Source organism: Lipotes vexillifer, unplaced genomic scaffold (genome assembly GCF_000442215.2).
Source record: "Lipotes vexillifer unplaced genomic scaffold, Lipotes_vexillifer_v1.1 scaffold670, whole genome shotgun sequence".
NCBI lineage: Eukaryota > Metazoa > Chordata > Mammalia > Artiodactyla > Lipotidae > Lipotes > Lipotes vexillifer.
The window spans coordinates 970,355-983,982 of NW_006778108.1; the positions used below are offsets into that span (position 1 = coordinate 970,355).

The window sequence follows — 13,628 nt, forward strand, 5'->3', positions numbered from 1 at the left end:
TACATTTGCTAGTTTCTTTTTTCATTTTTCTTCAAATCTCAGTTTTTAAATTTTGTTAAAATAGAAAAGTTATTAGGTAGATGGGAGAACAGTATCACTTGTCATAAGTGAAAGATAAGTATAAAAATAAATAAATGTGTGGAATAAAAGAATGTTATTAAAATCTGACTAGATAATAGTGCCCCACCAAGTTTTCAGCCTGAGAACTGTTCTCCTTTTCTTTAAAAAAGAGGGCTAGGAAGTCCTCAGAGATTTTAAAGACTACTGCCAAACTGATATTTTCTGACATTGGGGGTTGAAAGAATTGAAAAGTTAGTACCCTTGTGCTGTGTCCTTAATGCCATACTATCATATGAATGAATCCTCCCTGTTTAATAACAGAATATTTACTGTCTCTTTAGGCTGTTTGAACAGTTTAACCCACAACATGGATATCAGACCAAATCACACAATTTATATCAACAATATGAATGACAAAATTAAAAAAGAAGGTAAGTGCTTTTAAAAAAAAAAAACCTAAAGTGTGTTTGCTTACTACCATCTTAAAAATTATACAGCTTCAAAAATTCTCATCTAGTCATCTTTCTCAGTGCCTGAAATAATGTTTTATCCCTATTGTGTAAGGATTTTAAGGCTTTTTAAAGATAAAAATAGGTAGGGGCTGAAAATGTGTTGAATCTGTTTTCACTCATAGATAAATGGTTTCAAAAACTTAAAATTAGACCGCTAATGGGAATAGTATGATTTTTTTTTTTTTTTTTTTTTTTTTTTTTTTTTTTGCGGTACGCGGGCCTCTCACCGCCGTGGCCTCTCCCGCTGCGGAGCACAGGCTCCGGGAGCACAGGCTCAGCGGCCATGGCTCACGGGCCCAGCCACTCCGCGGCATGTGGGATCCCCCCGGACCGGGGCACGAACCCGTGTCCCCTGCATCGGCAGGCGGACTCTCAACCACTGCGCCACCAGGGAAGCCCCTAGTATGATGTTTTTATTAAAATATGTAACTTTGTATAAATAAATGGGAGGGCACTCAGTGCCGTGTCATTTTATGAAGAATTTTGTCCTAGTTTCATTCACAAATAACTGCTTTCCTCTCCAATTTTGTGCAGAATTGAAGAGATCGCTGTATGCCCTGTTTTCTCAGTTTGGCCACGTCGTAGATATTGTGGCTTTAAAGACCATGAAGATGAGGGGGCAAGCTTTTGTTATATTTAAGGAACTGGGCTCATCCACAAATGCCTTGAGACAGTTACAAGGATTTCCATTTTATGGCAAACCGATGGTAAATCATTCTTATTTTGGCATTAATCGCTATTAATGGTATGATAGATTTGTAAATATACCCTTGAAAATATGGCTATTGCTTTTTGCCTTCAGTTAAGAGTGAGTTTGGGTTTATTTTATTTATGTATTTATTTTTATAGAAACACAGTAGTAGAGCTTATAATTTACTTCTTGATTTATGATAGTTCAAATAGGCAAAAACAAAATACATTGAGCTGTAGAATATTTTAAAAACAATGGCAGTATAGGCAATATTCTCATCTCAAAAGAACTAGAAATTAATAATTACTCAGAAGATTAAAAAGAAACCTCTGTAAACTTGTAAAACAACACAAAACAAAAATCATGGGTCAAAGAGGGAATCCAGTCTGAAGTTTCAAAAAGTAGCATAGTGAAATACTGCGTGTCAGAAGCTATGCAGTCAAAGCACTGATCTGAGGACAGTTCATAGATGTAAAGTCATAGGTTTTATTAATGAATAACAATGAATGGAAATGAAATAGTCACACGTGGAAAGTTTTAAACTCAGGAGTGACATGAGATTTCACATTTAGCTGCTGGATGAAGATTGGATTGTGGGAAGGGCTGAATGGAAGTAGGGAACTCAGGAGGCATTGGTATTAAGTCAGAGATGGTAGGGGATTGGATCAGGGTGGAGACAGTGTATATAGCAAGGGGCTCTAGGTGTGTGAATGGGTACGTAGTACCTTGGGTGTGGATTTCAGTGCTTTTCTTCTGGAACTGGAATGTGATGGGAAGGGATGTTGGGGAAAGAGCCAAGGCCCAGAGATTCAAGGACCCATGTTCTCATTCTAGTTCTGCCATTAACTGGCTCTGTGCTCATGTTCACTTTCACCTGTTAAAAAATAATAATAATAATAAACAAACTGGATATTCTTTGGTCTAATTCAGAAGCGAGTAAAAACTCTATAAAGGACCAGATAATAAATATTTTAGGCTTTGTGGGCCACATACGGTTTCTATTGCATATTCTTGTGTGTGTGTGTGTGGTTTTTTTAAGCAATCCTTTAAAAATTGTGTTTAAAAAAAAAAGAAAAGGAAAGAAAAAAGTACTTAACTAATAAGCCATACAAAATCAGGCCATGGGCTGGATTTGGCCCATAATCTGTAGTGCAGACCTCTCATCTGATCCCTTTTTTTTTTTTTTTTTTTTTTTTTTACAAATGAAGAATCAGGCACAGAAAGCTTATGTTACTGTCCCCAGTGGCATCATCAGGACTTGAAAGCTAATCTGCTGGACACCAAATATTGTGATTTTTTTTCCCCCTAAACTAGGATTCAGCACACTATCTGTAAAAGGGCCAGATAGTAAATATTTTAGACTTTATGAGCCAGATAATCTCTTTTGCAGCTACTTAACTTTGCCTTTAGGGCCAGAGAAGCAGCCACAGAAGGTGTGCAGATCGATGAGTGTGCTGTGTCTCAAGAAGACCTAACGTACAACATCAGGCAGTGTTGGCTGTGGTCAGTAGTCTGAGGACTTTGGTACCACGCTGTTAATTCAGGACTGAGCGCTCTTTGTCTGTTACTGGAGCACATTTTCTTCCCGTCCTCCGTCCAGCTTTCCTTTTCCCATCATTTCCCACCTGACTGGGCACCATATATGTGGAAAGTCCTATTGCAGAAAACTGGGGGATAGTACCTGCATACCCCAATTTTCAGTAAATTGGCATTTCCTGAGACCAGTTTATCTTTCTCAGTAGTGTAAAGAACGAGTATAAGTGAGATCTCAGTTGGCAGTAGCATAAGACTGGGTTTTAGTTTAAATCTACAATTACATTAGTATGAAGGAACAGTTTCTTCTCGTAGAGGGTTTTAGGGCTGTTTTGCTAAGTTGGGATGACAAGTTTGCATGTGCCTGTGACTGAGATCCAGGAAAGCTGGAAATTGTTTGCTCCGTTTGGCACTGGCCTCACCTTGCCAGCTAATTATTTAAAATCAATGGAGAAAGCCCATTAGACTGATCTCATATTGAAGGTATTTTAGGAGATCTGTTCTCTGCCTTCAGGAAAGTAGTAGATACTGCCAAATCTCCCATATCCTGGAAGAAAGAAAAGAATGTTCCTTGAGCTGTCTTGTTTATACTTACTTAGGTGGTTTCAGTTGCCAACACACCAGATCAGAAATGAACAAAATTTTCTATAACTTGGAACTCAGAGCAAAATTATTCTCTGTGATTCGAGGGCATTTGGTTATTTAATTCCAAAAATACCTCAGTAAAGTAGAACCGTCTTCCTAAGGACTTCTGTCATGAAACCTTTGGTATAAGTGTAAATCTTGCACCTTGTCTCAGCTGTGGGTGGACTTTTATCCCTGACCAGTATTTAGTCTAGACCACGGTTTTCAACACTGGCACTTTTGCCTTTTTTGAACTGAATACTTTTTTATTGTTGGGGCTGTATTGTTCATGGAAGAGTGTTTAGCAGCATCTCTGGCCTCTGCCCTCTTAGCGTGACAATACACAGTGTCTCCAGTCAGCAGTGCCAGCTGTCTCCTCGTGGGCAGATTCTCCTCTGGTTGAGAACTGCTGCTGTAGCCAGCTAAGAGCGCGGGCTGAGGTCAGAAATTCTCACAGGTCATAGGGACAAATACAGGATCACCCAAGATCTGTTCAGGTCAGGAAGAAGGGAGTTGGGAGGGAATCCCTGGGAGCAAGTCAGAGTTGATCCCAAACTATTTCTTTTGGTTAGATGATGACATGCAAGACTAGCAGAGTTGCTCGCAGGCTAAGTCCACTTGGAGCAGCCATGGTCCAGCAGCCAGAGGAAGCCTCAGGGACTGAGGTATCGTGGGAGGCCTGCCGCCCCACCTCGGTTCCCCCGAACATTCAGCTATGCGATAATGCTTTAGGCCAGGGCCATACTGCTAAAAGTGTGGGCCCCACCATCCCCTTTGTGCTTGTTAGAAGTGCAGAATCTCAGGCCTCACCAGACCCCCCTGCATCAGGATCTGCTCTCCAGGTAATTGGATGCACATTAAAGTTCATGAAATGCTGTCCTAGACCAGTGTTTCTGAACACTTGTTCAGTCGTGTGTGCTGTGCCTGCTGGCTGTGGCGTATTACTCATGCAAGTGACCTGGCTGCACTAGCTGTGATGCCATCTTTTTCCTTTCAAAGCTTTTTAAATTTAAGTGGATGCCACTGTTAGTCATTTCATTTAAAAATAATAGACCAGATTCAAGGGAAAGTCATTCTCAATCTTTGGTACTTTAACTTTGGAAGTAATAAATTCCATGCATATATGGACCCTCTATGTGTCCCTGTAAGGGATAGACAGCTTTCCAATGCCGTTTTCTCTGTTCTTTTAAATGGAGAGGGGCAGTGGTGTAGATATTTCAGTCCTGTTTTTCTCATATGAAAATCTATGGTTTTTTCTTATAATAAACACAGTTGAATCTAACTTTGGCCCAGTTGTGAATCATGGGTCACAATTTATTTTCATTTGGTGCTCAGTATATTTGATTGATTTCCTTAAGTATGTGTTTAAAATTAGCTTGTATTTGCATAATGAAATTTGAAATATTAATGACAAGCGTAGAAACAGCCTTCAGCATGATGAAAAGTAACTTGTTCTCAAATAATTAAAACAGCGAATCCAGTATGCAAAAACAGATTCTGATATAATATCTAAAATGCGTGGCACTTTTGCTGACAAAGAAAAGAAAAAAGAAAAGAAAAAAGCCAAAACTGTGGAACAGACTGCAACAACCATGAACAAAAAACCTGGTCAGGTAAGATGGGCAAAAGTTCATTTTTTTTTTGGTGTTAAAAATTTGATAGAGATACCTGTCTTCTATTTGAGGGGTGATCTTTGAGGCACGCATGTGCACATGTGTGTGTTTAAAGGTAGATTTTTAAGAAGCTGGAATGGTTGAATTCTGAAATTCCAATATTTGTGTTTAAGCAACAGATTAAAATATAAACCTTTACATATGCAGATTTATATTGAAGAGGTTTTTTTGAATTTGCATGACATTTAGTTCCATCATTCTCCAAAATTTGTTAATTTCTATTGGCTTATTTTTCAAGTTCTGTGTATAAATAATACTGTAGATGTTATCTTTAATCATGAGTATGCCACTGAAAGCTGCTTTCTTTGAACAGTTCAGGAATTCAAAATCTAATTTAAAATACCAGATAAAGATGAAATTATCATCCAAAAAGTAGTTACTTTGGGATTGAAAGTGATTAGAAATCAGTTGTACTAAGTATAATGCTTGACTTTTTTCTAGTTGTTTTTAAAAAAAGAGAAAGACTGGTCCTTATATTTCTCCATAATTTTAAAGCTTAGAGGTTGAACTTTATGATATAGACCTTTCAAAAACATTTGACAAGTTAAATACATAAATGTTTGAGTCAGAGTTTTAAGATGTAAAGTCTCAGTGAAAGTAAATAGATTTAAAAATCTGTTTGTTAATCTTATTTTTATGAAGTCATTTAAAATATAAATACCTGCTGCTTTTTTAGAGGGGTTGGAAATGTTAACTGTTTCTCTATTTCTTTGGGTTAGGGAACACCAAATTCAGCTAATACCCAAGGAAATGCAGCACCAAATCCTCAGGTAATATTTTTTTCCATGTGATACTTACTTTAAAATAAAATTACAAAACAATAACAATAATTACAACAACGTGCATGTCTCCAAAAACTGAAAATGATTCTATGTATAAGCCACAATAATGTGGAAACTCACTCATCAAAACGTTTTAATTTTCTTTAAGAGGGAGAAAACAAAACCTGACTTTATTCCTTGCTTCCCATGGTGAGTCAATGACAGAATCAAAACGATAGATTCTAAGCTCTATGAGGTCAAGGAGCAAACTGGTTGTTTACCGCACAGTACATGGCCCAGAGCTTTCCAGGCTTGTGGCTTGGTATCCATTCCCATTGGCTGAAGCACTAACCCATCTTTTCTCATAGAGCAAAGTTGTTTTACAGTTGCCTTTGCTCTTATTTCCTCAGCACATATATATTTAAGTCTCCTGATATAGACTTATCAGGAAACTCTTTACCAAAGAGTTTTAGAAACTCTTTACCTAAGCTTCCCAATAAAGGCCTCAAAAAGAAAGCCTGAGTTATGTACTAATGGTTTCCCGATTAGTCCCTTGGGTGCTAGGGTCTGACAGGATCCTTACATCCAGGGAATTCCTTGCACCACTGAGGTTTTCCTCCTCTGATTTTAAGTTATTTGCATTTTCTTGCATTGTCTACTCTTTTGAAGTCTTTCAACAATTACAGTCCAGTTCACAAATGCCAGCACTTAATTCTCTAAGCCCTAAGTTGTTCTTTACATTTCATCTTTTTTCTTCCATGAAATTAGCCTGAAGACAGAGGCTCTTACATATAAAGACCTTTCCCTATAGTTCCCCATAACAGTGTCTGTATCCACTTACTTGTATGTAACTAGATGCCATGTATATCTCATTTTCTCGGGGAAAAAAAAAAACATTTAAAAATTGCCAAGCAGTGGTTCTAAGTGGAAATCTTTCTATTTCCAGATTTTCTCACACACTGGGAGGTAGTAAGCGATAGCGCAGAGGATTGAATATCTGCGGGTTAAGCAGCTGAGGATGGGGGACACCGATGCCTTCTCTGGTTTGTTAGGATCGGTTATATAATCCAGATGACAGAATCCTCCTGTTCCAGCTGACCTCCAGATGCTTAAAACTTAAATATTGTTTTAAATACCGTTAATTAAATACTTAAAAACTGTTAGTAAGATTTGTAATCTTCCAGATATTTATTAAGTGACTTGAATGTCTACCGTGTTTGGTTACTGTTAGGTTTTTGCTTATTTCTCTGGTGTCACTGTTTCTCAGCTTTAGTGTTTGATGTAGTAAGATTTCACCAGCCTTAAACGGTGGAATGTAGTTTTCTGAAGTTTAGATTTTAATGTAAGAGCCAAATGGTTTACTGTACCTTTTATATTTACAAACTAACTTTGCCTTTTCTTTTTAATAGGTCCCTGATTACCCTCCAAACTATATTTTATTCCTTAATAATTTACCAGAAGAGACTAATGAGATGATGTTATCCATGCTGTTTAATCAGTAAGTGTTTTCATAAACAAGTCTGTGTTCTGAGAGTCTCCTGACAGGACAGATAGCACTTCCCTGGGTTGAATCCGTTTGTATATCACACAGTAATTCCTTACACCTTCATTGAGTTGTTCCAGGAGTAATCATAAATTGAAGCCAGTCTGCAGATTTAGCAAATAAAAAGCTGAATTACCTGTAATATTTGAATTATTAATTCTAGTTGATGAGTAAAACAGGAAACAAAGCTTTGATGAAATGACAAAAACAGAATTAGCTTACATTATTCCTGCAGTTTTTTTCATGGTATTAATTATAATTTAGGCTCTTTCATCCCACTCAGGATTCTTGCTGGGATATGATACTTTTCCTGGACTCATATCAGAAAGTTGCTTACCAAATTTAAACACAGACATTTACGTATTTGATGTCATCTCTGTATTTACATGTATATAAATTGTTTACATATGTAAAAATTGTTTTAATTCTTTATAGGTTCCCTGGTTTCAAGGAAGTACGTTTGGTACCTGGGAGGCATGACATTGCTTTTGTTGAATTTGAAAATGATGGACAGGCTGGAGCTGCCAGGGATGCTTTACAGGGATTTAAGATCACACCGTCCCATGCCATGAAGATCACCTATGCCAAGAAATAAGATTTGGGATAGCTGCCTTTAAAGGACTTGGTGTTATGTATAGTTTTCGTTTTGATAACATTTGGTCAGGCCACTTTAATAGTTGGGGGTAGGGGAAAGTGTATGTGAAATTTTTGTAAAGGATTTAAAACATTACCTAGTCTTTGTTTAGCCTTAGTGAACTATGAACTGTGAAGGCCTTAATTTTGTACAATAAACTTTTATTTGTATTCTGTACATAATATTTCATTTATTGGCCCACTGTCCTATCATCAAATGCTTATGCTAGTCTAGAACACATCTTAAGGTATATAAAACTATGATAGGATGCTTTCCTTGTGTTTTGTTTTGGTTTTTTTTTTTTAATTCATTCAGTAGTCAGCACTTCCTCTGACCACAGCTGGGAAATGTTCTCTCTGAATTTTTTTTTTTAATTAATTTATTTATTTACTTATTTATTTTGGGCTGTGTTGGGTCTTCGTTTCTGTGCGAGGGCTTTCTCTAGTTGCGGCAAGCGGGGGCACTCTTCATCGCGGTGCGCGGGCCTCTCACTATCGCGGCCTTTCTTATTGCGGAGCACAGGCTCCAGACGCGCAGGCTCAGTAGTTGTGGCTCACGGGCTTAGTTGCTCCATGGGATCCTCCCAGACCAGGGCTCGAACCCGTGTCCCCTGCATTAGCAGGCAGATTCTCAACCGCTGCGCCACCAGGGAAGCCCCCTCTTGTGTTATTTTGGAGTAGCTAATGGTAGATGCTTTTCTAGTGTTATTTTGGAGTAACTAATGGTAGAGAAACATTGAACCACTTTAATAAAAGTAAAGGAGAATTAGATCAAGCACTTGATTATATTTTCTGTAATGTTTTATGTGTATGAACTGCCATCCTGGAATTCATCTTTTCGTTTGTTTTTGTTTGTGGGATTTTTCTTTGTTTTGGGCGCACCACATGGAGATCTTAGTTCTCCGACCAGGGATCGAACCCAGACCCCCTGCAGTGGAAGTGCTGAGTCCTAACCACTAGACCGCCAGGGAAGTCCCTGTTTAGTTGTGGGGTTTTTTTTGTGGTACGCGCGCCTCTCACTGCTGTGGCCTCTCCCGTTGCGGAGCACAGGCTCCGGACGCGCAGGCTCAAGCGGCCATGGCTCACGGGCCCACCCGCTCCGCGGCGTGTGGGATCTTCCCGGACCAGGGCACGAACTCGTGTCCCCTGCATCGGCAGGCGGACTCTCAACCACTGCGCCACCAGGGAAGCCCCCCTGTTTAGTTTTTTTAATGATTCTTCTACTAATGATAAAAATGATATCCTGGATGTGAGAAGAAGGTGGGACCTGGGCAGGATCTAAATTCATCTTCATATTCAAATAAATGAGCATAGTGTTTGCTGGTAGTAGACATTTCACAAATCTTTTCATTCAGTTTTTAATTGAATAAAGGTCATTTAGGAGTAACTGTACTTACTGTTTTCTGGGAAAACAGTCTTTAGACTTCACATTTTATGCTCTTACCCTCTTGAGGCAGGATCGTTCCTAAGGAATACCTGCTCAGTTCTTAACCTCGTTATTGAACGACCTCCAAAGGAAAGATTTTGTCTGTAATCTTTTTGAAGACTAGTAGGCTGACTTGCAAAGGTTGCCAATCCTAATCTTACTGCCTCTTTGTGCTACTTGAACATTGATGCTCAGATATTTCCAAAGCTCATTTTCTGTAGTGTTTGATTTCTACCTAAGGCTATGGATTCAAGTCCCCTGCTGGCAAAACCACAGGTGTCTATAGAAGTGGACGGTTTTTTATGTATAGTGCATGGTGAAGTGACTTAATCACTTTTTGTGTTCCTGTTTTAATATTTCCTGGAACAAGACTTTTCCTTATCATTTAGATTGTTTTATGTATTGAATATATATGGAATACATATTTATAGGAAGACCACTTTCAGAGTTATGTCGATTTTTATCACATCACTCTTGTGCATACATAAGGAGGAAAAAGCAGAATAATTTTTATCCCTTAACTTTCCACCTGCAGAGTCTGATTCTTATGAATAACTTTTTAACCTAGTTGTCAAGTTCATGTATGTCCATAAAATGTATTAACTGAGTTACTAGAAAAACATCCTCTTGCATGTTGACAACAATGCCAACTGCTAGTACATTTTCTAACTGCTTGCTCTCAGTGACTGTCCTTAGCTTGTCTCAGAAGATGTTTCACAGGACTTCCCTGGTGGTGCAGTGGTTAAGAACCCGCCTGCCAATGAGGGGACACAGGTTCGAGCCCTGGTCCGGGAAGATCCCACATGCCGCGGAGCCACTAAGCCTGTGTGCCACAACTACTGAGCCTGCGCTTTAGAGCCCGCGAGCCACAACTACAGAGCTCGTAGCCCCCGCTACTCTTAGTACTCTATCAATAGTTGATGAGTTTTGGCAGTTGTATAAGTTGAGTCATAATCAAGATATAGAGCATTCTGTCACCCCTCAAAGACAAGAGCTGCCTTGTGCCCCTTTGCAGTCAGTCTATCCCCCCATCCCGACCCCAGCCAGCCACCCATCTGCTTTCTGTCACTGCGACTGTGCCCTGTCTAGGATGCTTTTGAGATTCATCTCTATTGTGTGGATCAGCAGTTTGTTCCGCCAGCGGATGGGCATTTGGGTTCTTTCCAGTTTGGGGCCATTAGGAATAAAGTGGCTCTGAACATTCACATACAAATCTGTGTTGAACATACATTCTGTTAGAAGAAAATTTCAAGCAAAGGAGTGACATTTGATTACTTTTGGAAGCTTTTTATTTTGAAAATTTTTCCGATTTATATAAAAGCCGAAATAGTACGCAGAGCTCCCATACATGTTTTTGAACTGTCGAGGAGAAATTTCCCCCTCTACCCCTCCTGAGTTCTTGTGGCTGGACTAATAATGAAATTGATACAAAACAGATTAACGGGGAAAAAAAATTGAATTTATGCAGACAGAGGTCTCATAGAAATGAGGCCTAAGTAGTGACCAAAGCAGGCAGCTTTTATACCTTCTAGAGAAAGAAACAATAAAATAGAGATGAAGTGACACAGCAAAGAAACTTAGGTTTGGGGTGCTCAATTAGTGGAGAATGTAAACAGTTCGACCCCAGAGGTAATAAAGGGGTAACAAGGTTTGTTTATACAAACTTCTTGACCTGAATTCCCTATCTCTGGTGAAAGGGGTGTCCTACCTCTAGATGCAGGGGGTGCATCTTTCACATGAGAGATTTATTTCCTGCTTCTGGTTGACAGAAAGGAGGGTCAGGGTGTCACTTTTGCATTGGTTTCTTAAGTAACTAATTCAAAATAATCAATATACCTTATTTCAGGGAGGCCCACCCTGAGCCCTAGCAGAACCACTTGACAGTGTGTTGACCTGATCGCTTGTTACCCCTTAAAACTTCAGTGTAGATTTCCTAAGTACAAGACCACTCTTCCACATAACTTCTAGATGACCAGCAGCATCAAGGAATAACATTCATCCAATTTATTTTTTTGTATTTTATTATATTTTATTTTTGGCTGTGTTGGGTCTGCGCTGCTGCGCGGGCTTTCTCTAGTTGTGGCGAGTGGGGGCTACTCTTCGTTGCGGTGCACGGGCTTCTCATTGCAGTGGCTTCTCTTGTTGCGGAGCATGGGCTCTAGGTGCGTGGGCATCAGTAGTTGCAGCATGTGGGCTCAGTAGTTGCGACACGTGGGCTCAGTAGTTGTGGCATGCAGGCGCTAGGGTGTGCAGGCTTCAGTAGTTGTGGCACACGGGCTTAGTTTCTCCATGGCATGTGGTATCTTCCCAGACCGGGGATCGAACCCATGTCCCCTGCATTGGCAGGTGGATTCATAACCACTGTGCCACCAGGGAAGTCCCCATCCTATTGATTGATGTCCCAATCATGACCTGAGAATCCAATCCAGGATCATGTGTTGAGTGTAGTTGTCATGTCTCTTTAGTCTCCTGTCAGTTCCTCAGCCTGTCCTAACCTTTTATACTAAAAATAATGAATTTGCAACAGTACCTCTGATTGCAACCCAATAGCACTGAGTTTATTCTAGCCTTTCCCCTCTCCTTCCTTGTAACTTACTCTTCTCGAGGCCCATTAATCTCCATGCATTTACTAACTATATTTTGAAAAAGATTCGATCAAACTAGGATCTTCTGACCATCCTTAACTTACCGATCTGTGGGAGTTGCACGGAGGGTCTAGAGGGAGCAGATGTTGTTATCCATTAAATATAGCAGTTTTCAACTTGAATTTAACTTTCAACTTTGGCTGCATATTAGAATCATCTGGGAGATATTTTCAAATACCCATCCCTAACCTACACCCCAGATCAATTAAATCCCAATCTCTAGAGGTGAAACCCAGTCGTCAATATTTCTTAAGCTCCCCGATTGAGTCCAACGTGAGTCAGAGTTAAGAACTAACAAAGCAGATTTCTACCTTTATGAAGTGGCTTATATGATTAGATTATTAGTTCAAATTATATTTTTCAAAGGTAGTCTATAGAAGATAGCGTCAAAATGGAAACTATTGGGAGAGTCTCACATCTCCATTTTAAACTTAAAGGCTTAAAGTATTTTGTTTGGGTACTTAACAGGCATTTTGTCCCTTGAAAATGTTGTACCCAGCAAAGACCTGATGACGAATGTGAAATCCTGGCTAAAAATTTGTGCTGTATTTGATTTGCCCTCGAGCAGCACTTCTCAAACTTTAATGTTCATACGAATCACTTGTATCTTGTTAAAAAGTCGATTCTTATTTAGCAGGACTGGGGTGGGGTCTGAGAGACTTTATGAAGTGATGCTAAAGTTGCTGGTCTGGAGACCATGCTTTGGTGGCAGGACCCCAGCGTCTCTGCCCTAATCATTTAGTCAATGAGTCTTAGTTTGAGGGGTGTAATGAACATCTCTTTAGGCCTGATAAAACCTAGGGACTTTCCCCAGAAAAAAAGAGTACACATGCATGTATACACCTAAGCATATAATTTCGGGGATCATGCATTCATTCAATGAATACCTATTTATGAGTACCGAGTATTTTTCTTGGTGCTAAAGATAGAGCAGTGGATGCCCCCACCTCGTGGAGTTTTCATTGTGGTGTCAGGGGGACAAATCACCAAGTAAGTAAACAGGCATGTCAGGTAGTGAAACGTGCATCAGAACAGGGTCCACTGGTCGAGTGATGGACGGATTGGGTTGCGGGAGTGCGGGACTGGCTCTGTTAAACCGGTCCGTCGGTGGAGATATCTTGACTATCAGAGAGCAGAAGACCAGTATCTGGAGGAAAAGTATCCCAGGCAATAAGCTTAGAGGGCCTAAAGTAGAAATGAGCTTGGCATTTTCAAGTGGCTGGTGTGCCGGGAACAGAGCCAGTGAGGGGGAGTGACAGAAGGTGACCTCAGAGGGGCGGAGGGGCCAGATCATGCAGGGCCTTGTACGTCAAGGCGAGGAGGCTGCTTCCACCCCGTCCATTTGTCCAAGCCTTTGTTTTTCGCGGTACGCGGGCCTCTCACAGCTGCGGCCTCTCCCGTTGCGGAGCACAGGCTCCGGACGCACAGGCTCAGCGGCCATGGCTCACGGGCCCAGCCGCTCCGCGGCATGTGGGATCTTCCTGGACCGGGGCACGAACCTGTGTCCCCTGCATTGGCAGGTGGACG

The 13,628-nt window shown here is 40.2% G+C and overlaps 1 protein-coding gene across 1 annotated transcript; it reads left to right on the forward strand.

Moving 5' to 3' along the window:
- Positions 1 to 387: 387 nt before the first annotated feature.
- On the forward strand, positions 388 to 8,207 carry SNRPB2 (small nuclear ribonucleoprotein polypeptide B2). Its single transcript, XM_007451437.1, has 6 exons — positions 388 to 491; positions 1,107 to 1,279; positions 4,893 to 5,033; positions 5,813 to 5,863; positions 7,264 to 7,352; positions 7,833 to 8,207. Exons 1-6 carry the CDS (start codon positions 428 to 430, stop codon positions 7,990 to 7,992), a joined length of 678 nt encoding a protein of 225 aa, XP_007451499.1. The 5' UTR covers positions 388 to 427; the 3' UTR covers positions 7,993 to 8,207.
- Positions 8,208 to 13,628: the final 5,421 nt, after the last annotated feature.